The sequence below is a fragment of the Mytilus galloprovincialis genome, chromosome 5, assembly GCF_965363235.1.
Source record: "Mytilus galloprovincialis chromosome 5, xbMytGall1.hap1.1, whole genome shotgun sequence".
Lineage (NCBI taxonomy): Eukaryota > Metazoa > Mollusca > Bivalvia > Mytilida > Mytilidae > Mytilus > Mytilus galloprovincialis.
The window spans coordinates 57,724,425-57,749,344 of NC_134842.1; the positions used below are offsets into that span (position 1 = coordinate 57,724,425).

The following is a 24,920-nucleotide window of genomic DNA, read 5'->3' on the forward strand; positions in this document are numbered from 1 at the left end:
TAAAATATACAACAATTGAAACATTCTTATAAAGCATTGATATTATTAGACATTAGTATTGAAACAGGTATGAACTGATGTTACTATTTTTTACATATATAATACCTTTGTAATCATATTCCCTATTTTTATCCCTAGGATATTTTCAAATGGGGCTTTCCCTCTGACGAGAACAGAGACAGATTTAGCTACGGATGTCATATATGCTGCAACCTCCATCCCTAATAGGAAGTAAATAACCATCTGTATAATGTTCTTGATTAATTATAAATGATTACCAATTCCTGTAAACATCTGCATCTTTCTCCTTTTTATATTAGTTTACTAGCCCTTGCTTTTTGGAATGTACAGTAAAACTTGAATATAATGGTCCCCCTCTAGACCAGATTAAAATGACCTTTGAATTGAAGTTCACAAGACAAAATACATCAAAGTGTGACAGGGAGAGAGTGACCTGACAAGAAACCTTTCTTTTAAAAAAAGGTGGCCTTAATAGCAGGTTCAACTGTACATGCTTGAAAATTTTAAACAGTTTCAAATTGACAGAACATTTTCATCAAATATGTACATTTTAAAAACGTCCCAATTTCCATTCTCAAGTCTATGCTTTAATTTCCAAATTCTAATAGAAGAAAGATGCAGATAAAAACTGAACATTTTTAAGATGATATGCTAAAATGTTCAAGTATGTCCTGTGTCTTCTGAGGAAATCATATGTCACTTGAGAAATTAATTTCATAAGAATTCATATGAAAGGCAGTAATTCAAAGGTTATCTTTAACATCTTATCCATTTTCCAATCAGTGATTAAAGTGCATCTCTTGATCAAAAGATGCATAACCCATCTCAGAATCACACTGAATATTTGTCAAACTATGTGAAAATCCAGATTCAACCCACTATATCAAAAACAATTGTTGTTTTCAATTTTAGAAGAGTTTGTGAGTATTTAACAGGTATCTGGTGATAATTAATAATCCCTGTGTATTTACTTTGTCTTTGGGATTTTCCCCAAAACAGAAAGAGACATATAAATTATCTGTCAATTTTTACAGGATCTTTAATGTCCTAATAGCATTTTAGCATATCATCATGAAATGTTCCTTAACTTTTTATTGGTACATGTGCAAAGACTGGTAGTTAGGCAACTATTGTTTTGCATGCTTCGCTGAAACAGAACTAATATGGTTAGTTTAAATAAAAGATGTTTTAGTAACTGTCCATGGTGTCTATTAACACGATACTATTTGGAATGGGCAACTACTGATGGGTATCTAAACTAAACATTCAAAAAATATAAAAGATATACACTAAGTTTAAACTGCTGTCTACCAGCATGTGCAAAAAATAAATCTAATGCCAGTGATTTTGTGAGATTTCTAAACTAGCAGCACAAGTTCAAGTAAGTTACAATCTACATGCAATGCTATTATCTTCCTGGGAAAAGACGAGACAATATAATACATCAATCAGGAAAGAGACAAGACAAAATTATGAGTCAATCAGGAAAAAGACGAGACAAGACAAACAAAAACAAATTGAAATCTTTGGTACCGTACATAATTTAGCCCATTTCACCATCCTTTTTAAAATTTTGAACAATTTGTATAGATATTGTTTAACTAATGCAAAATAATAGTTTTTACTTATCTTCCATCAAAGAGAAATTAATCAGATATGCAAGTTATCTCCGGATCCCCTTACATCACAATTATCAGTATTTAAAGTTGAAAACGGTTAACAAGTGTGTACATCATGTCAACAAGTTAAGTTTGATCTTTTTGGTAGGTGAACCATGAATTCTAAATTAAAAATGGTATTAATAGAAACTCAATGGTTAAATACAATTTTCAATACCCTGAAGATCTGATTATTCACTGTGGATTAATTTAGTTTCTATGTTCATGGCTAGATGAAAATTGTATATAACTTATTTCTTGGTATTGCAAAAGTTAGGATACAATCATATAGAAAATTTATATTTTGTTAAACTGCAAAACATTTAAAGTTGGTTTTCTTATACCATTGTATACACATGAAATCATTGAAAATTGATACCCCTCCAATAGTATTGAACTTAAATTAGTAATATCAATTGTCTACACTTTCATACATTTTAAAAAATGCAAGAATAATAATTGCATGGGTCACCTAGCAAACTTAACTTAATTGTTTTTTGTACACTTTCAAATAAGGTTATAATGTTATGCCAAAATATTGACAAAAAATCTGCTGATAGCAAATTCTCGTCTCAGACTTTCATCAAAATTACCAACAAATTATATACCAAAGAATCCAGAAGCAAGCCACCAAGCAATGGTTAAGTGAGGGTAACATTGTACCTTTTGTAAGACTGATCCTACTTTATCACCAAGGACCAATTGGAATGGTACTTTAATAATGTCTACTACAGAAACACTCTCTGCTTTGTCAGCCAAAGATGCTGCTACTTCCATACCTTAAATATCAGACACCGCACTTTATTCTCAGGTTTCTTTAATTTTTGAATTCCAATTTTCTCCAAAAAATTATGAAACTTTTGTCAATTATGATGATTTCAGTGAAAAAATATAGTTGCTAAAACAAACTGTACTTAATTCTTTTTTTTTTGGACAAGAAAACATGTAGCACTTCTGTTTATATAGTAATAGTCACAATGACACTTAAATACAGGTTAACCAATCATTAAATTTTTTTTTACTAATCTAGGTTTGAAAATCTACACATTGTAAAAAGAATGCATGTCCAATATATACTAAATAAAATAAATAAAAATATTGCGAGTTTTTTTTTACTATATTTGAAATGAACAAAGGGATTGAAGACAAGATAAAGGTAATTAAAATTTTGATTTAGGGTTGCTGTCGTAGTGAATTTATCTCCCATCTTATTTATTTTTGTAGTAGGGAGGGATTTTATCAGGTAGGATTTCACTTAGAATACAGAGAGATATTCTCTAAGATTTTGAACAGCAATTTTCCAAATTTCTCAGGAAAAATTCATGACAAACATAAAAGACCTTTTCATGATGGAATAACTTTACCATGTTCACATGAAACATAGAGAACTTTTAGTGCAGTAATAAGCAAACATTCAGTTTTAAGCTGTTCATGCAAAAACTACAGTATCGAAAACTTATTTCTAATTCTATAAAGGTAATTTCTTATTATCTTTTTTTTTTTATAAAAAAATCTATTTCTAACAATTTTTATTGTCTACAAAGCATGGAAGGTGCTCAATAAACTTTATAAAACATGATATAAATAATAACTGATTCAGAAATTATTACACTCAATAAATTACTATTACTTTCAACACATATGTAAGTCTCCTGAAGTATAAATATAGATTAAAAGTAATATAACAAAGATAATAAAAGATTATAAATTCTTGGAAACAAATTTTAATTTTAAATTCATATTTTGGGTTGATTTATATGAATTAAGGTAAAGCTATGAAAGACTAGTCTGTTCTGTTTCTATAAATATTTTTCCAAAAAAATACAAAATTATTTTCTTTTTTCACAGGTTAGCTGAATTTGTTTTTATTTTTTTGTTTTTGTGATTTTTGTATGTTTGAAGAAATATTTTCATAGTCGTGTTAATATTTCCCATACAAAGTTAATACCTACCAATGAAAGAGGAACCAATAATAACCACTTTCTTGCCTTTTGCAGCTTCAGCTATTTTATTTGCATCATCAGGTGTCCTCAGAATGCAGACATTCTCAAAATCAGCACCATTAATTGGTAACTGTCTGGGTCTATTAAAAATAAACAAATCTGATTAAAATTCTGTAATATTTAACAGGCTTTAAGTTATTAACATTGATGCATGCCGAACAAGTCTATTTAGGTCTAAACAGAATGGCCGACCCAAAAAATTGTATTCTGTGTGAAATAATCATGACTTTTGTCTTATGACAATTTTCTATGTTCGTTAAATTGCTAACCCCCACCTCATCTCTTTCCATTTTGGTCTCTGGCATTGTTCAAAACATAAATGATGTTGAAATTAGAACATGGCTTTGTTTTCAAAGCAAAAGGAGACTGTCATATTAGAATTGATTATATATACTTACTTTCCTCCAGTGGCGATGACTAGTGATGTATAATTGAGAGATGATTCATCCTCGAACTTAACTATCTTAGCCTGACTGTCTACTGAAGTTGCCTGTAAATACATAATGTACCTTAAGTTACACTCAAATATTCAAATATTACTTCCAACTGAACCCCTATATTTTTAACCCCCCCCCCCCCCCTCACACACATTTTTTTCTGGCCTTACAGGTTTAACAATATTTACCATTGACAATGCATTATCCGATAAAATATAAATGTGCATGATTTTCATCCGAATACACATTCCCATAATAAATGTAATATTTTTGTTCCTTTATCAAACAGTCTATACCAGAGTCAAAATGAGGATATTTTACCATCATTGCATTGAAGTATATTAACTTAAAACTCTTGTTCCCAGTCTACAACTAACAAATCTATCTAAAACAGACTTTTAAAAATATGTTAGAAGAGATATAGCATATTTACCTTTTTATTATTAAGGATATCTATACCATTTGTTTTGTAGAAGTCAGCATTTCTGAGTGCAATAGTATCTGCTGAAGAATCCATGGCCTGAAAAATAATAATCTTTGGTAAAGAAAAACATCTACTAGAAATTATTCCAAAAAAATAGACAGTTATCTCCCTTAGACTGTGACTCAATTTATTATTAAATCACAACTAATTTTCTATTTTTTCAGATTTCATAGAGCTGTTTGTTGTATTCTGACAATGTCCCAAACAAGGTATTTAGTCTAGAATTTTTTAATTTTTGCTCTGTAGGTATAGAGTAGATTAATGGCCTTCCTTCTAAGAGTCAACTGTCACAACAAGGAAATCATTCAAATGGTTTTTATTAATAACAAAAGTAAATTTATAATACAGATTATGACCTATTGGTACCAAAATTATACTTAGTGCATATCAAAATTTAACCTGGACCACATAACTTGCAGCAGAGTAGGATTTTTTTTTCTTTAAATGTTTTATTGCAGATTTAAAATGGATAATGACCAGTAAACACATTTTCCTTGTATTCTTCTTGAGCATTGTGAAGAAATGCCCACTGCATATGTCCCCTTAAAACAATTTACTTTGATTCCCTGTAGATATTGATAAGTTAACTTCAATATTTATTCATTCAATATTCCCTCCATATATAAATTCAACCATAAGGTGTACAAATGAAAATGTCCTTTATGACTAATAATAGCAATAATGTACAAACTTTGCTTAGTTTAATTCTGTCATATGGTAAATGTCTTTCTTGTGTTGCTATGGTGATTTTACCAGTAAATCCTTCCTTCCTTAATGTTTCAGCACACATAACAGATGCTGGGCCTACAATCATACATCATTGAAAAGTTTCATCAACTTATATAACTGAAACTTTAAATATCCTGCATATAATTTAAAGAAATAACTGAAAATTTAAATATCCTCCATATAATTGAAAGAAATAACTGAAACTTTAAATATCCTCCATATAATTGAAAGAAATAACTGAAACTTTAAATATCCTCCATATAATTGAAAGAAATAACTGAAACTTTAAATATCCTCCATATAATTGAAAGAACTAAAGCACTGTGCTTTCTTCTTAGTTTTAAATTTCTTACTAAGAAATGAAATGTAGTATTAATACTCTTCATATGATGGTGAATAAACATTCTATCTATATAGAAGTCTTTTCTGACCCAGATATCTGTTAACTTTTTTATTGCTTTACCAAATTATAAGAAGATTACAAATGTGACAATGTTGCAATGTATATGTTAGAGTCTGTCATGGAGAGAAGGGAAGGACACATCTCATTGTAAGTAGACATCTTATTGTAATCTGAGAATGTGCCGTTCTACAAATATTTTCATCAGTATATATATGATTTGTTATATTACTAACCTCCACCAATTATTAGAACTGATTTCTGGTTGTCTGCTGAATGCTTGCACATTGACTTTTGAACTTTGCTTGAAGTCAGAAGTGCCTTGTCACCTTTAACCTTAACTTTGCCATCAGCAACTGTTACCTAAAACAGAAAAGAAATTATTTCAATTTTATTCCATATATCAATTTCTTGGGCAGTCAAATTTTAACACTATTTAAAGTATAGTACATTGAAGCCAAGAAAACTTTTTAAAGAGTTTTAACAACCACCATTAAGGTTACAGGCAATGACATTCAAATTTAACAAATACTATTTTTCCATTTTTGTCAAAAATTGCTCTCATGTCTTAGATATGTATTTGGTTTTATTTTTGAGTTGGAATGATGTCTCATTGAACATTTTTGACCAAATCTTTTGATTTTACTTTATTCTACATGTCTATTTATAATATATATATTTCACCACTGCAACACGTGTTACAATATTTCTCCACTTGAGACATTTAAATTCTAATATTTAAAGCGTGAGGCTTGCCAAGCTGTTTGAAATATGAAAATTTAACTATTGAGAGTGGGGAAATATCTTAATACATAGAGTATAGGGGTTGAATTTGTTTCTCTGATGATTTTTATCTTTCCTTTTCAAAGATTTGCTGAAAGTTGTGTTCTTTATATGCGACATCATCAGGCATAGCCACCTTCTTTCATGATGTTTTTCACTATTGAGGAGAAATATTTTTCTCACACTGATCAAGAAATGTGAAAATAGAAACACAAAATTAGAGAAAAGGAAATTCCTACTCATGATGGACTACTGTAAATTCATTATTACATTAGAAGCCTATGATTTTTGGGGGGATTTTGTAGGTATGTATAGGTAAACAAAAAAAAAAAGTTCAACAACATGCCTATTTTCTATAAGCTTATGTGCAAACTGTGGCATAACCACAAAATCAAATGTCCATGCAAATATGTTATTTCTCAATAATCTATGAAAACTGATTTAGTTTCTTGTGTACAATTTGAACTTTAGTATGGAGTTCATTATCACTGAACTAGCATATATATTTGTTTAAAGGCCAGCTGAAGGACGCCTCCAGGTGAGGGAATTTCTCCCTGTATTGAAGACCTGCTTGTGACCTTCTGCTGTTGTCTGTTCTATGGTTGAGTTGTTGTCTCTTTGACACATTCCCCATTTCCCTTCTCAATTTTATATGATACCCAAGAAAGTAAATGAATCCACAGCCTATGAAACTGTTAATTTCAGTTAAGACAAGAAAAAGTTAGAATATAAAGCTTACATCAAATTTTGGAAGACTGTCTAATCCAGGGAAATCTTCAATATCACCAGTCTTTACATTAAAACAAGCACCATGCCAAGGGCAACGAACTCTTCCATTGTTTAAAGCACCTGAAATAAACAGTTATCACCTTTAATTACATACCTGCCAACAATCACTATTTGAGGGGGATTTCCCCCATTGAGACTCCCAAATGGAAATTTTGAAAGAGCAATTTTGTACACAATTTTAAACAAAATAATGAATTTTACAATGGCTTTAGGCTTATGAGAGTATAAAGAAGCCAAAAAAAACCAACAAATATATTAAAAGGCAAACTTTAAGGTTTTATAGGACTATGAGTGCGATCTTGCATGTAAAACCCCCATTTGCACTTTGAAAAGTTGGCAGGTATGTAATTACAAATTTTAAAAATTCATTAATTATTGCAATGGTCGAACAATGGACTAGAATTTACAATAGCAATTTCCAGAATTGATGATAACAAATAATGCTATCAAAATCTAAAACACAAGTTTATTTTTGTTAAACCTCTCCATTAACATGATTAATGCAATATTCACTGATAAAAATTGAAAGCTGAAGGGACACCAATGTAATTATTTATTATCTATATATTTTCTATAGCATCTTAGTGAGTAAATTTATTGCCTAAAGCACATAATTGACCATTTCCTTTTCTCTCAACAATACAAACCTTTAGCTAGTGGAGCACCATAGTGAGTACATTTATTGCCTATAGCATAGAATTGACCATAGTGAGTACATTTATTGCCTAATGCATAGAATTGACCATTCTCTTTGATCTCAGTAATACAAACCTTTAGCTAGTGGAGCACCATAGTGAATACATTTATTGCCTATAGCATAGAATTGACCATAGTGAGTACATTTATTGCCTAAAGCATAGAATTGACCATTCTCTTTGATCTCAGTAATACAAACCTTTAGCTAGTGGAGCACCATAGTGAGAACATTTCTTGCCTATAGCATGGAATTTGCCCTTTTTTTGCTCAGTAATACATACCTTAGCTAGGGGAGCACCATAGTGAGTACATTTATTGCCTATAGCATAGAATTGGCCATTTTCTTTGCTCTGATTGACACAAACCTTTAGCTAGTGGAGCACCAGTGAGTACATTTATTGCCTATAGCATAGAATCGGACATTCTCTTTCTCTCATAGATACAAACCTTTAGCTAGTGGAGCACCATAGTGAGTACATTTATTGCCTATAGCATAGAATTGGCCATTCTCTTTAACCAGTAAAGCTTTTCCCTCTCCAACATCTACTTCTCTCATTCTGTAAAATAAGTATAGAAAAATTAACATTTACATTGCAAAACTAACCTTGTGTCCAAGTGAAAGGGAGGAAGACATCAAATGGAAGTCTTTGAGATTTTGACCTGCATTAGACACTACCCCTATATCATGTGTAGATCTTGTTTTACAGTCTTTACTCATGTTTGCTGTGGTTTGTTGACTGTTTTTTTGTCTTTAAATTTTCTTATTTTCATTTTGACCTTTGTATTAATTGTTTTTATTCAACTTATGATTTATTGTTCCTTATAATTGAAACTTCAATCTCTGTTTCCAGGTCATGCAGTAAGTATTTGAATTGTTATACATTTGTAATTTTGGGGCCTTGTATATCTGATTATGTGGTATAGGCTTTGTTCATTGTTGAAGGTCATACAGCGATCAAAGTTGTTAATTTCTGTCATTTGGTCTCTTCAGGAGAGTTGTCTAATTGGTAATCATACCATATCTTCTTATTTTATATTTAACATGTTTCTACCTCTAGTAAAAGGTCTTAACCCTAAGTCTAGTCTCATTTTGTTCAGATATGGATTTTGTGTTCATTGTGGTTTCTCAAAAACATGTGTTTGTGGCAATAAAATGCTGACTATGTCATATGTGTTTGTGGCAATAAAATGCTGACTATGTCATATAATTTGATAAGTTTTCTTTCTGCAAAAAAAGACAAATTAAAAGATAATATAGAGATAAAAGACCAATATAGTTTTAAACAGAAGAATCTCAGACAATAATATTCTTTTATCAGTTAATTATTTTAAAACTAAAATGTTTGTTTTAACACAGAACATGACAAATATGTTAAATACTAGTTTGTACTTGACAACTAAGAATTCTCCAGGAAGTTTTAGCTATGTTTTTGTTTCTAAATGTCTCTTAATTTGTGTAATGTATTAAATCATCTGAGTAATTCTAAATAAATCAAGAAATTACGTATGTTTGTACATAGATGTTTGTTTAGGTAAAAAAGTGAAACAAAAAGAGCTCAGGTGCATATAGGCCAAATAAAAAAAATGTACGCATTTTCCTCTTGTACAAAAATTCCTTAATATTTCGAAATGTTGTACATAGTCATAGAGGGACATGGATATAGATCAATAATAAGCACTGTATAAGCCAATTTTTCTGTTAAAATATGAAAACAAGGCATGTGGGGTATGCATCAAATAGCATGCCATATGCCATAACCAAGGATCCGGAAATTTTTTCACCTAATTTCGGTCATTTTCATATAACATAAAAGTTGGTGCCCCTTTTCAAAAACAGATTGTCAAAATCTCATTACTGCATGAGTATGCTCATACTCGTAGCATCAACGAACTTGTTTCACTGTTGCATCGCGTTTACTTCATGATTTATCCTACCATTTTCCTAAAATCGATCAAAAGCAATTAAGGGAAGGCAACGGTTTAAGAATAAAATGATTTTAATGACTCAAAATCGTAATTTTCTCAGTCATCGCTTACGTTTCTTTCAATTCTGAAGTCGAAATTCAAACCGGATGTAATGCGACAATACTAAAACGAACAATTCCGGACTTATTTCCGGGATTAGTTTTGTTTATCAAATTCACAGGAAAACATCGTTTTTTTAATATTTTACCTTTAATAGTGTAAGAATATTAATGAAAATAGTTGCACTTGCTTTATTTAGCAAGAAATCATTTTAAATTTACGATTTAGTGTCAAATCTGCGGAAGAGAATTTCAGGCATGCGTATCATACTAAACAAAGCACGTGTGTTAGTAGGTCAACATATGTTCATCGAATATAGACAGGAAGTGTCTCAAAAATATGCAAAGATCTTAAGCCTCAAGTCTAAAACAAGTTGTACATAAATTTAATAGAGATAAAAAATCTAAATTTGCATATTAAAATTAAGTTGAGATTATAGAAAAAAAATATTTAAAAAAAAAACCAACATTTATTCCTTATATAAGCCTGTTGCAGTAGAAAACATGTAACCATTTGTGTGTGGCCTATAAATAAAGTTATGCTCATTTAAAAGTTTATTAGGTTTATTTGCTATCAGGCCCGTAGCCAGGAATTTCCAAGGGGGGGTTGTTTGGACTCATGAACTCGACTTTAACAGTCACAATTTGAACAGAACGTTGACTTTAACAGTGCTTATTTGGTTTCAAGGGGGGTTCAGACGAACCCCTCGAACCCTTCTTGCTACGGGTATGGCTATATTTGTGATTTCAACATGTTAAATAGGAAATTCTTCAGCACAAGAAAAAGGTTTAATATCATATTCTTTCACACTATAGAAAAGCCTTTTCTAGTAAAAGCATTTTCAAAATTTTCAAGACTTTTTTGCATTTGCCTTTTATCATGTTTATAACATTATTTTAAGTAGATCATGGTTTTTTTTCTAACTCCAGTCCTATGTATTCTGACAATGAAAATCTTGGGATCATATTCAGTATAAAATTTAGGAATAATAAGTGAAAACTTAAAAACTTGAGAGATAATTTATCATGTTGATGGATGATAAACAATAAAATCTTCTTCTAAAGAGAATTTTCATTTTTCCTTTAGCGAAAGTTATTATTCATTCAAATATATGGTAATTAGTGTATGGAATACCATTACTGAAATCTGAAACAGGAAAAATCCTCCACTTTTATACACAACAAAATTTAAATAAGTCAGTAAAACAAGGGAAATAAATTGGTATTTAAATTTCTCCAAATTCTTTTCTTTTGAAATGTTGACACATTAAGATGGATGTGCCCATTCAGATGAATTAGGTGAAAAATAATTAAAGAGGTCATAAATCAATAAGGAAATCTAAGGGTAAACTTTTTTTTATATTTGTATAACTTTTACATATCTTGTTATATAATCATTCTTGAACTAAAAAAAACTGTTAACCAGGACTTAGTCACTTTGCATTGTGTAACCACAATTATGTCCAAATTGAAACAATCACAAAGGAATCAATTTTTGTCCATAATGCATATTTAACATACAGTAAAACCTGTATAAACCGGCCGGCTACGGGACTATGAAAAAGGGCCGGTTTGGACAGTGAGCCGGTTTATTCAGGTTTCCGTTTTGACCGGAAGTTAATGACTTGTGACGTCCGACATTTTGCATGTAAAAGTTCTCTCTGATTGTAAATTATATCTAATAAATTAAAATAATTTCACTTCGTTTTTCATTGTTTGCATTTGCATCATAATGCTCGCATTGTTTGGATTGTAAGACGAGAGTTTCGATTTACTCCCATGATCAATAATTTGAAATGTTGGAATGGCCGATTATAAAGCCAGAATATTATCAAACGTTATTTCATCACTTTCGAAACGTTTTCGTACAGTGTACAATATCCATTGATTGTTGTCATCCGGGTGTTTTTCATTATCAAGGTCATTTGTTAAGGGTTCACAACAGAGAACCCAGGATTTCGAAATCACGATGTGCATTTCTAACTCCGCGATTTTAATTTGTTTATTCAAGTTAAAACGTAAGTTGAATCCGAGATATATTCGGTGTGTCTTTTCGTTTAATTGACACGTTTATAATGTTTTAATAAATAATACAGCTCACTACTGTACGATTGTAGGTTCACAGTTTGACACCTGAATAAGTGATTATCACGAAAAGCCATATTGTATAAACAAATATGTTTTGATTGCATATCGATCATTGAAATTAGTTAGACAAACCGGTTTTGACAGGTAATAATTAATGTAATTAAGAGTATTAGGACTTCCTAATTAGACCGGAATTCGGAATACACAGGGTCCGGTTTACAAAGGGTATTTTAACAAAGACTTTGAATGGAAAAATATGGGACTTTCATTTTCGGCCGGAATGGACAGGAAGCCGGTTTATTCAGGGTCCGGTTTAATCAGGTTTGACTGTATATGCATAATAAGCTGACATTTGTTTATGTAACTGTATTTACCACTTCAAAACAAAGTCCTAATTTTCAAAAGTCCCCCATTAATGATTTCCTACCCACAATGCACTGTAACTTACTCTCCATCCTTGAGGTCATCCACCCCACACACAACAGCTTCAACAGATGACATGTCTATATCAGCTTCTGACGACACTTGGACTACAATCTCTGATGACACTAATGATGCAGACTCTGGTAATGTAGGTTCCTCTACAGGAACAGCTGGGTCTGAAGGGGGTACAATATCCACTTGGGGTTCTATAAAATCTACTGCCCCCTCTCTTGTGTCTGCCTCCTGAGGGGATCTGTCAGATCCTGGTGGTGTGGTTTCTAGGCTGATAACAGTGTTAAACTGAACGGTTTCTGATTCTACGACAGGCTTATCCTCTGTGTTCTCAGATGTATCCTGAATAGTCTATAGAAAAATATCTAATAGTAAGACTTGCAATGCATGACAATTTTTATAAAAAAGTATTCATCTATTTATAAAATACTGACTGTTCTTTTTTGTATATAAACATCAATAATCGTGACAATAACAAACTTAAATTCAAACTTACATTACCACGAGGATTTAAATGTTATTTCACAATTTATAATCAATTTATTTGAACCTGTTCTTCAATGTATTCAGTGAAATCTTTTAAACAAATGTCAACATCATTGATTTTAAAACAGTCTGATTAATTCCTAAAGGTCGTGCAACTTGATTGATAAGTTATAATGTAAGCATGGTAAAAGGGAAAATTACACATTCAAGAATAATCTTTATAATGCATGTTCATATTAGCTTCTACTAAACTCCTCTATTCAATTACATGTACATGTCTATAAAAAGTGCATCTTATAACATGAAAAAAATGTTATCCATACTCCTTGTTGCGATTTCCATTTCCAAAAATTATTTCACTGTTTTTATTAATGTAAATAATCATGATAATATGATCAGCTGATCTTTGCATATATTTAGATACACATTTAAAATTGAAGCAGTATAATTTATATGCAATTTTTCCATTTTATTTTTATATCTGAAATCTTGTTTTTACCTGCAGTTGAACATTATTTGACAATAAATACATCAAGTTCTCATTTACCATATTATTTCCCCCAAGACATTTTCAAAGTAAATACAATCATGTCAATATTTTACTTTAAGCAAAACGAATAAACATAATAAGTACATTTATATATTTATTGTTGTGAGATAGGTATGGTTATAGCCATTTTTTCTTAGGGTAGGTATGGTTATAGCATTTTTTCTTAGGATAGGTATGGTTATAGCATTTTTTCTTAGGGTATATCATGTAGTTTTATGTTTGGTTACTATGTATGCACAATATTAATGTATACTGGCAATTATAAAATAAAAATATCTGAAAATCAATTTTATAAAACATGCATAGTATCTACAGACTATACATGGCTTTTCTCATTGTTGATGGCCATATGTTTGCCTCTAGTTGCTTACTTTAACTTCATTTGAACTCTGGTGGATAGTCTCTTCAGCAATTTTTATATTAGTGTCTTTACATGCATCTCTTTTTCATTGAGAAATCTTAAAATGTAAGAATTATAAATGTCTTGAGTGTCAACAAACATTTTGACTTGTTTTACCTCAGTTTCAGCTTCTTGTTTCTCCTCTTCTTCCTCAACAGTTTCCTTTACCTCACTTTCTACTTGTTGATCTGAAGTAACAACAATGGCCTGTACGTCCTTCTGAAATTCAGTCTCAGTTTTGATTACTTCTACCTCCTGAAATTCAGTCTCAGTTTGAATTACGTCTTCAGTTTCAGTTTTAACTATGTCTACCTCCTTATCACTATCCTCTCTCACTTCCGACTTAGTTTCACTATCTTCCTTTTGCGCCTCCTCTCTAATCTGATTATCCTCTTTTGATTCAGTGTCCTCTTTCAGAACCTCCTCTTTTGATTCAATAAATTCTACTGTCACAGTTTGCTCACTCTCCTCAGTTACCTCCTCCTTTACTTCAGATTCCTCTCTAATAATATCCTCCTTTTCTTTATTTTCCTCCCCTTTTTGTGACTCAATATAGTCCTCTAAGGCTTTATCAATTTGATCACTCTCCTCTTTAGGATTATAGTCGTTTGACTCGGAGCTGTCTTTAGCACTATCAACTTTAACCTCTTCAGAAAGTTCTACCTTGGAATCTAAAGTTTCTACTTCCTTTTTACCATTTTCAATCACAACAGGTGGTTCTGGATCTTTTTGTTTTTCGTGAGATTCTAAATTTGAATTGTTATCTGCAATTCCATTAATGTCAGATTTCTTATTTTCCACTGAATTATCTCCTCTATTATCTGGTTTGTGCTCAGTTGGTGATTTCTCTCCGTTTGGTTGGTTATTAAGCTGAGTATTATCGTCAATATTTGTACTATTCCTTGACAGAAGCAGTGACTCACGCTGATTTGAAGACTTTGGTCTTTTGTGAGATGCCTTCTGTGGATTGGTACCTGCCAAAAATTAAAACCTTTAACAATAAGTTAAAACAAATATTTTACTCAATTACATTTAAATTCAAAAATTCTTTTCCGATTCTAAAAAAAAAGTCCAAAATCTTTTTACTTCCAAGTAAATTCACAGCTTAACCTTTTTCTTACCTTTAAGGATGAACTATTCATACAATCACTCAAAAAAGACAGTACTTAAACACCTATTACACTTAGCAATACATCATTCTGTTTATAGGCTAAAAACTATGATAAAAAGCAAATATTTGAGAAAAAAAATCAAAAGTTTAAAATGTTTTGGTATAAAATACATGTTCATACACACCTCAAATATATCTAAATAATGTTTTTGATAGAGATATCATTATGAATATTGACATCCATCCATAATCTTTATTACACTAAAACAAGACAACTGTCTGGAGGTGATCAATACATAACAAACTGTCCAAACAGAGATATGTCTCCCCTGTCGACAGAAAATTCTCAAAAGGACAATCTGATGGGCACCAACTTTTCTATTCAATTCAAAGTTGTCGGACCTTAAGGCCTTAAAATAGTATTCAAACTAATATGAACTGATAATAATCATGATAATGCAACCTTATAGAAATAGCATTTACCTAGATCTATCATAAGTTATTCCTATCAAAATGACTTTAAGCAAAAAACATAACAATTGTTGACACATCCTCCATTGCTGCCAGAAAAGCAACACCTTGTCACCTATGTGTTGCTTTCCAGGACTTTCTTTGCAGGAGAGACAAAAAATAGGAATAGCACAATTCTGCAATTTTCTGTCACATAAATACTGAAACAAAATGTTGCTTGCATGTCTATGCATAGTTGGTTTATGACTATATCTACATAATAAAATAAATGATAAGATCTTAGTACAATTTTAAAGTCTTTCTTTAAGAACAATGGCAGACAGACCACAGACACATGACATATATGTTGTTATCTGTCACTCACTTAAAACACTAGTACTATATATACATGTATCAGGTTTCAATTTTCTTCTCTCAGTCCTAGACAGCCTAAACTTGAATTTGTACAAACTTTTACATGTTAATGATGTTCAAAATAATTCATTTTGACTTTTTAAATTTTATTTATTAGTATACCAATATTGAGCCTAATACGTAGATTATTTTTAAAATAAACAAAAGTGAATTTTCGAATTATAATAAAATAAATTTTATTTCAACATATTTGTCAATTTCAAGTATCATGCATTCATACTGGCGGAAAAGATAACCTTGGTGCATGTAATACATTGTTACCTTCTATTGTTCCGAGTCTGCACTTTTTGTAATTTAATCATTTAAATATGTCTTTTTACAGAAGCAAAACTTACAAAGGTGACCTTTAAGACAGAAATATATATATTATCTAATAAATAATACTATAATATATAAAAACATATATAACAGCCCGTCAATATACATCAATGACCTATAACTGTCAATCATATGCATAAAGTAATCAAGTTGTTTCATATCAAGTATGGTATGCACAACACAAGGCCTATGGGTATGAATTGAGGTTTCTTAACCTTACTGCCCTTGAGATAATATAAGGATGTTTTTCAACTGATCAAGGTCGCTGCGATTTCAGTAAAAAATTAAAACTCAATACAGTAAGAAATAGAAGATAAAAAAGATAGAAAGAGTTGAAGAAATATTCAACAGATTTTTGACTGATGATTGGTGCCCAAAATAAGGATAAAAATTAAAATTATTTTACAGATCACAATTTTGCAATATTGTGTATTCATTTGTATTCACCAAACCTATTTTGTCATATGTTGTGGGTACAGCTAAACCATAAATTACAAATTTTCTATAGGCTTGTATAGATTTTAACAAAACCACAAAATAAAATACCCACAAAAATGCAGATTTCTGTTGGCAGGTTTTCTAATCTTAGGATCTGTTTTCATAAATAATCACTTACCAATATAAGATGACTTTGAAACATAATTATAAGTTTAATCAAAGTCACAAATGGATTGCATGTTTCAATTCAGACTAACATCTAAAATGCTAAGGAATAGCAACAATTAAAGTGATAAACAATAAAACTACAATAGGAGTCAGCTAAAACTGCTGAAATTCAATGAAAGAAAACTAAAAATTGATTTTGAACACAATTCAACATAGGTTCACATCAAGTGAATCTAAATATATATTTATCCTACATAAGATAGGGGGGTCCAGTCAGTTTGAAAATAGGGGTTCCCAACCAAGGATATGTCCTCATTCAAATGCATTAATTGTCAAAAAAAAGGGGTGTTCCAAAATCAGCAAAACCCTCCCCCAGCAAGAAATGGGAAAATTGGATTTTTTTGCCTTTATTCCAGGAAGAACCTTTGTTGCTTTGTTGACATTCAGGTTCCAGGGAATAAAAAATGTAATGTTTTCAATTATTAAAAGTATCAAGAACTTGTAAAAACTACTTTTATAGCTTAAATATAAATATAAAGTTTTATAGGACAAACACACCCTTTTAAAAAAGAGTATGGAAGGAATTAAGAAGTGAAAAAAACAAAACAAATTAACTTGATGGGACCTTTTCTTACCCTATATATACTGATTTCTTAAAGTCCTGTAAAAGACATCCACATAACTCAAGAGTTTTGTCAATTTTGAGATCAAAATCTGTTCTATATATATATGTATAATGAATCTCAAGTATTTTTATAAATACATCAATGTTAATGAAGAATTGAACAATACCTCTTCAAACCTGACAAATTTAAATAGCAGTGTACACAACTTTCAATATTCGGACAGGTTCGACATGATGAGTCTTCAGTATTGATTTATAGATAAATAAATAGGCCCATGTACAAATGTGATTTCACAGCAAAGACCCTATTTTTTAGGTCTAAAATTAGCCTAGGATTCTTTATCTTTTTTTGGTTTTGGTCAAATAGTCAGAATCTCTTTTCACACAAAATCTTATGAATAAAAATACTCCAAAGTTATACTAAAATAAGCATCAGAATTGTGATAAAAGTGACTGTCCATCACTGTAACTATTGGTCCGAGAACACAATTAATTCGTAGTGCATTTCTTTTAGAACATAAATGAAAATAAAAAAAATCCCACCTGCGCTTTCCCAATGAAACTTTTACAGTGTGTTGTACTACTTTTGGGACAAATTATATCAAAATTATAGAAAACTTCATCGCCTCTAACTCAAAATATGGACAATTTTGTGTTTAGGGTGTCTTGAAATCTTTTGACAGCTTCCGAAGTGCTAATTTTTAACCTTTTTCAGCTGGACCAAATCACTACTTTCCTGTAAAATTCTGGACCCAAATTTTTTTACAGTGTAATTTCACCCCCTTACTTACAATTTGAGGCATTAAACTTGGAGAAATAAATTTGGAAGGGGTATAAAAATTATTGGCAAGTAACCCACTGTTAACACTAGGGACTATATTCGTGAACAACGAAAATCAAGGGACGACAATTGTGGTCTCGGACCTAATAGGATAGAAAGAGTTGACAAATCTTAAAAAAACTTGGTATGACCAAAGCTTAATAAATTATAACACTGCTTGCAAAGTTTCATAACAATAGGATATATATTATAGACACTATGTTAAATTCTATACTCATCTTTGCGTGTTAAATTTTGACGTTAAAATTGAAAAATTTCAACTATCAACATTTTGGGCTTTGAAAATTAAAATGTTGCAAAAAAATACTTTTCAAATGCCCTAATATATCATTTATTATGTACTAAAAGCAATAGAGTACTCATTTGATTTATCAGACTTAGCATAATTATTCAAAAGTCAAATTTATATCAGCCTGGGCCTAAAAATTGAGGTTTTTCAATGAAAGGGGGCCTTACATGAAGATGTAATATATTCCAGCAATTTTAAATTTGTGAAGCTTTTTGGTTATAAATAATCCTTACATATGTATTGAATGTACTTTAAATAGAAAGAAAAGTTACAAATAGCATATCATATTACTTTAAAAGGGTCTTAAGCCAAGCAAGACTGGAAAAAAATAAGGGTCAATTTAAGCCGTGCCACATATTTACATTAAAAAATGCATATTGAGGCTATAAGAAATAAAAAATTGTGTCCTTTTTATCATTTCTATACTCATGTGACATGATACAACAAATCTGAGCACAAAAAGGCTCTTGCAATTAACTTTTCTTACAGACAGTATGGTCTGATACAAAGATTTTTGCCTTTTTAATAAAAACTTGAATGCAATTTTAGTCTCAACAGGCTTATATTTAAACCACTTGCTATCCTACAGAAGAAAAGAAAGATATTATGTGAAATGGAACAGGTACATTAGACATTGTAAAGTGCTTTTGATACAAATTTAGTGAGGTCTTTATTGTAGACTTCAAATTTTATATACCAAGAACCCCACTTTTGACTTCATCCAAACAGGGCGTTAGACAAGGGTCATTTATACAACACATTTTGTACATATTATCTGAAATAACCTTCTTTTCTGTAGATTCTGAGTTCATAAACAAGTAAAAGTACTAGATGAAGGCACATAAACACAAGTATTCACACATGAAAACCTGTCAGATAGAAAGTCAGGATGCCATGAATGCATCAATATTGAAAAAGCCTTGAAATGCCTATTTTGACCATAAAATGCCAAAATTGGTCATTTTTGCAGAAATTCTATAAAATAAAAGTTTAAATCCTTTAGTTTCATGCTATTTGACAAAGTGACACCACCAAATCATTTAGGGAAGTTGCCAAAGTTCAGATTCTATATTTACAGACTTCACCTCTTAGGATAGAAAGAGTTGACAAATCTTAAAAAAACTTGGTATGACCAAAGCTTAATAAATTATAACACTGCTTGCAAAGTTTCATAACAATAGGATATATATTATAGACACTATGTTAAATTCTATACTCATCTTTGCGTGTTAAATTTTGACGTTAAAATTGAAAAATTTCAACTATCAACATTTTGGGCTTTGAAAATTAAAATGTTGCAAAAAAATACTTTTCAAATGCCCTAATATATCATTTATTATGTACTAAAAGCAATAGAGTACTCATTTGATTTATCAGACTTAGCATAATTATTCAAAAGTCAAATTTATATCAGCCTGGGCCTAAAAATTGAGGTTTTTCAATGAAAGGGGGCCTTACATGAAGATGTAATATATTCCAGCAATTTTAAATTTGTGAAGCTTTTTGGTTATAAATAATCCTTACATATGTATTGAATGTACTTTAAATAGAAAGAAAAGTTACAAATAGCATATCATATTACTTTAAAAGGGTCTTAAGCCAAGCAAGACTGGAAAAAAATAAGGGTCAATTTAAGCCGTGCCACATATTTACATTAAAAAATGCATATTGAGGCTATAAGAAATAAAAAATTGTGTCCTTTTTATCATTTCTATACTCATGTGACATGATACAACAAATCTGAGCACAAAAAGGCTCTTGCAATTAACTTTTCTTACAGACAGTATGGTCTGATACAAAGATTTTTGCCTTTTTAATAAAAACTTGAATGCAATTTTAGTCTCAACAGGCTTATATTTAAACCACTTGCTATCCTACAGAAGAAAAGAAAGATATTATGTGAAATGGAACAGGTACATTAGACATTGTAAAGTGCTTTTGATACAAATTTAGTGAGGTCTTTATTGTAGACTTCAAATTTTATATACCAAGAACCCCACTTTTGACTTCATCCAAACAGGGCGTTAGACAAGGGTCATTTATACAACACATTTTGTACATATTATCTGAAATAACCTTCTTTTCTGTAGATTCTGAGTTCATAAACAAGTAAAAGTACTAGATGAAGGCACATAAACACAAGTATTCACACATGAAAACCTGTCAGATAGAAAGTCAGGATGCCATGAATGCATCAATATTGAAAAAGCCTTGAAATGCCTATTTTGACCATAAAATGCCAAAATTGGTCATTTTTGCAGAAATTCTATAAAATAAAAGTTTAAATCCTTTAGTTTCATGCTATTTGACAAAGTGACACCACCAAATCATTTAGGGAAGTTGCCAAAGTTCAGATTCTATATTTACAGACTTCACCTCTTAGGTCCGAGAACACAATTAATTCGTAGTGCATTTCTTTTAGAACATAAATGAAAATAAAAAAAATCCCACCTGCGCTTTCCCAATGAAACTTTTACAGTGTGTTGTACTACTTTTGGGACAAATTATATCAAAATTATAGAAAACTTCATCGCCTCTAACTCAAAATATGGACAATTTTGTGTTTAGGGTGTCTTGAAATCTTTTGACAGCTTCCGAAGTGCTAATTTTTAACCTTTTTCAGCTGGACCAAATCACTACTTTCCTGTAAAATTCTGGACCCAAATTTTTTTACAGTGTAATTTCACCCCCTTACTTACAATTTGAGGCATTAAACTTGGAGAAATAAATTTGGAAGGGGTATAAAAATTATTGGCAAGTAACCCACTGTTAACACTAGGGACTATATTCGTGAACAACGAAAATCAAGGGACGACAATTGTGGTCTCGGACCTATTGAACAATGGACAAAACAAAAAGTCAGATTAATTCTTACTAATTTCTGACATATGTGACATACAATTTCTATAGGATAGTGCTTTCAAAATTTAAATTCAACAGATTATTTTTGCAAAACCTCAAATGTCACAATATTTTCAATCTTAAATATGCTGATTTAGTAGGCTTTAGGGTATTACTATAATAATAGCAGTGGCTAAAACAGTTTACCAAATTGCAGTGTGAATTCTTCTCCCACAAACAAATCAACTGGGAAAATATTTTCAGTTTGAAAGAATTCAAACTGCAATTTGGTAAACTGTTTTAGCCATTAATAATGTGATACACCAAAGCCTATTGAATAAGCACAGAAAAAAATAATAAAAATTTCTGAATTTACAATATATGGTGTAAGAACTGTGCATTGTGGGATAGTAAGAGTTTTTACAATAAGGCATAAAAATGTTAACAAAAGTATTGAAATACAACACAACTAACTACAAACTCATTAGTTGAAAAAATGAATAAATTTTGAAATAAATTATACAAAAACAGACAATTTCAAATTTGTTTTGCTTTAAATATTAATCATGAAATTTGAAAAGTTCTAAATAAGTTATCTGACAAAAAATAATTTTTGAAAACTTACAAACTGCTCCCATTACTATGGCTTCAAATCTTCCACAGAGGAATATGTTATAAATCATTATTTATTTTTCCATGGTAATTATATATAGTATAGTAAATATAAAGTTGTAAATGGTATATTTGCTGAGATAGTATTTACCCGTATATTTACAAGATTCTGGAGATAAACTACCATATTTTAGGGTACAATAAATACAGTTGGATGGCTTTGTGCTGATAAGACAACTTTAAATCACTCATTAACGAGTATTATTCCTTCGACTTTTGTTTACTTAATTATTGGACACTATTCTATCTTCATATTTTAAAATAAATACAGCTAGGATAGTTTTAAATATGTTTGGGCCAAACACCATGAATACCACCAAATGTAATAAATATATGTTTTGCAATAAAAATTTAAAAAACAGGCTAGGTGGTCTCGTGGTAGCCTGCTCTTCTCAAGTTCAGGAGGTATTGGGTTCTATCCCTGGTGATGTTAAACTGAAGACTTTAAACGTTGATTCTCTTAAGCATATGATATAAAACAGTAAGAGGAGAAACAGCGGACCCAGTCAAAAAGTTAGGGTTACATATCTTCCTGCAGACTGTTACCTTGTGAACTAGCTCTTTAAAAATTCCTATCAACCTGTTGGTTTAGTACAAAACAGGGTTCAGGTTCATATCACAAGACGCATCAACTTCAAGGTTTAAAGGGTAGATAATATAGTCCCTTTTTCAATCCCTTTTTTCAATTATAAAAGAGGTATTGTTCATTTTCATGCCATATGCATGCTTCTGGTCTATTCTATGATTAAATATCATGACAAGAAGTAAAAATGCAAAATTCAACACAAATCTTGAAAAAAAATGTTACATGCAACATACATTTAAATGCAAATTCAATTTAAACTGTTAGTACCTGGTATTCAATTGTACAAGGATTTACAAGGAAGAAAGTAATTTACCTGCAAAATTTACACCTTTACATACAAATAAACATAAATGTAAAATGGGGATATTTGTAAGTACTGTAATCAGTAGATTAACAACTCAGCTATTTAGAGAGGTCACTTGTAATCATATCATAGTATTTAAATGACTTTAATGATTATTATCTATAATAATCAGATTATGTCAACACGAATGTGACTTACTGACAAAAAGATATAATCACATGTATAATCTTGGTCATGTGAAACATCCCGGTTATCAGAAAACCAAGTATGATTTTATCTACTATTATTCATATTTATTTATGTTTTGCATTAGAAATATGGTATAAGGAAGCTGTGACCGTTTTTTTAAATTTTCATTATGATAAAATTTGACAATGACATTTAAACTTGGTAGGTATGATTCTCAACCGACTTTATCTCCTTAACAAAAACAAAGTAAAAGAAGACACTTGTAAGGTATATATCGGAAGACCTGGACTTCATAAGGAAATATTTCTGAAGTATTTGATTTGTGAAACTCTGTTTATTTGGTATATGGTGCTGTCCCTCACATTCTGACTGATATTTGATATCATTTGCATTGTATATTCAAATGTTATATAATCACCATGTATCATCAGTACAACGGATATAGGTACTAACGAAGCGGGCGTGATCGATTTTGAACTCACACGGTAACGAAAATCTTTGTTTTGTTCACATAATAGCAATGTGTAACTCAATTTAAACATATTTGTTGTTTAAAGAAATGATTTGGTCGGAGGTTGATGATTAGAGATGTCTCATTATTTTCCCAAAACAAGAACGATTACTAAAAACATGTGCAAATACTTGTCAAAGAGGTTTGCACTCGTTTCATCCGATATATAATTCTATATTCATTGCAACTCTTTTTCTGATAGAAGGCCACTGTGCGTGTGTAATAAGTATAGTTGTATCAATAATAGGCATTGAAATCTTTCATGCATATATTTTTTTTCGATATCTTATTCTTTATTCTTTAGCTGACCATATAAATTCTTCAGTACGGTTCATAGTTAAGTTGCTGTACACAGTACACAAAATCAAAATGTTCATACTCATTTATTACCCAAACAGTTCCAAGGAATAAGAAATCACAGATAGTTTTATGATTGGTAACTATTACTTTTGCCCTGTATTAGCTTTCTTTCAGGTAAAACATGTAAATGTCTCGACAATTGTATCGAAATTGAAAGTTGGTTTTGACATTCACAACTATTTGCGCATTTACAATTTAATTGTTCTTATTAGAATGTAAAAGTTGTCTTATACATAGGAAAATAGATGTGAAAATTATTTTGGAGTAGGAATTTCAGATGTTGAGAAATGTACACAGAATGGTGATAAAACAAAACAAAGATCATGCTCTCTTGGTTAGTACCTATATCTGCTGTACGATGATACACAGTGAAAATTATATGACTGGACAACTTTTACATCAATCAAAATTTTCAAAAGGTTAGGCAGAATTATTTTCGATAAAACAGATATATATATATATATATATATATATAACAAAAATTGGTAGCTACAGAGAATTTCTTCTTCAAATCTGATTTGATTTAGAACCCCAAAGATAGCAACTTTACCTGACCATATCGGAAAATAGGTATTTAGTCGGATCTTAACACGTACTTGTGATTTGGTTAAAACCGGTTTTGATCAAAATATACGAAGAAATGTCGAAATGCTCAGGACTTAATTAAATCCGTATTTCGGTAGGATAGTGCAAGCATACGATTTTTATTGCGTCTTACACTTTGAGAAGCGAATAATCTTCAACTACTTTATTCAAATATTGTGTAAAAACGTTAATTTTGAGCTATGAAAGTCAAGTG

The 24,920-nt window shown here is 30.6% G+C and overlaps 1 protein-coding gene across 4 annotated transcripts in view; it reads right to left on the reverse strand.

Annotated features, from left to right (window-relative positions):
* LOC143076117 (apoptosis-inducing factor 3-like) overlaps positions 1–24,920 on the reverse strand; it is a 52,075-nt gene that overhangs the window by 11,195 nt on the left and 15,960 nt on the right. For 2 of the 4 annotated variants that reach the window (XM_076251769.1, XM_076251770.1), the window contains exons 3-12: positions 14,101–14,957; positions 12,561–12,898; positions 8,448–8,557; positions 7,255–7,364; positions 5,969–6,095; positions 5,295–5,407; positions 4,553–4,639; positions 4,081–4,172; positions 3,632–3,762; positions 2,343–2,458 (exon numbers count right to left, since the gene is read on the reverse strand). In XM_076251769.1, the coding sequence (XP_076107884.1) occupies positions 2,343–2,458; positions 3,632–3,762; positions 4,081–4,172; positions 4,553–4,639; positions 5,295–5,407; positions 5,969–6,095; positions 7,255–7,364; positions 8,448–8,557; positions 12,561–12,898; positions 14,101–14,957 (2,081 nt within the window). Of the gene's footprint in view, positions 1–105; positions 222–2,342; positions 2,459–3,631; positions 3,763–4,080; positions 4,173–4,552; positions 4,640–5,294; positions 5,408–5,968; positions 6,096–7,254; positions 7,365–8,447; positions 8,558–12,560; positions 12,899–14,100; positions 14,958–22,124; positions 22,174–24,920 lie in introns of those variants that run through there. The other 2 variants (XM_076251772.1, XM_076251771.1) reach the window with 2 other exon arrangements.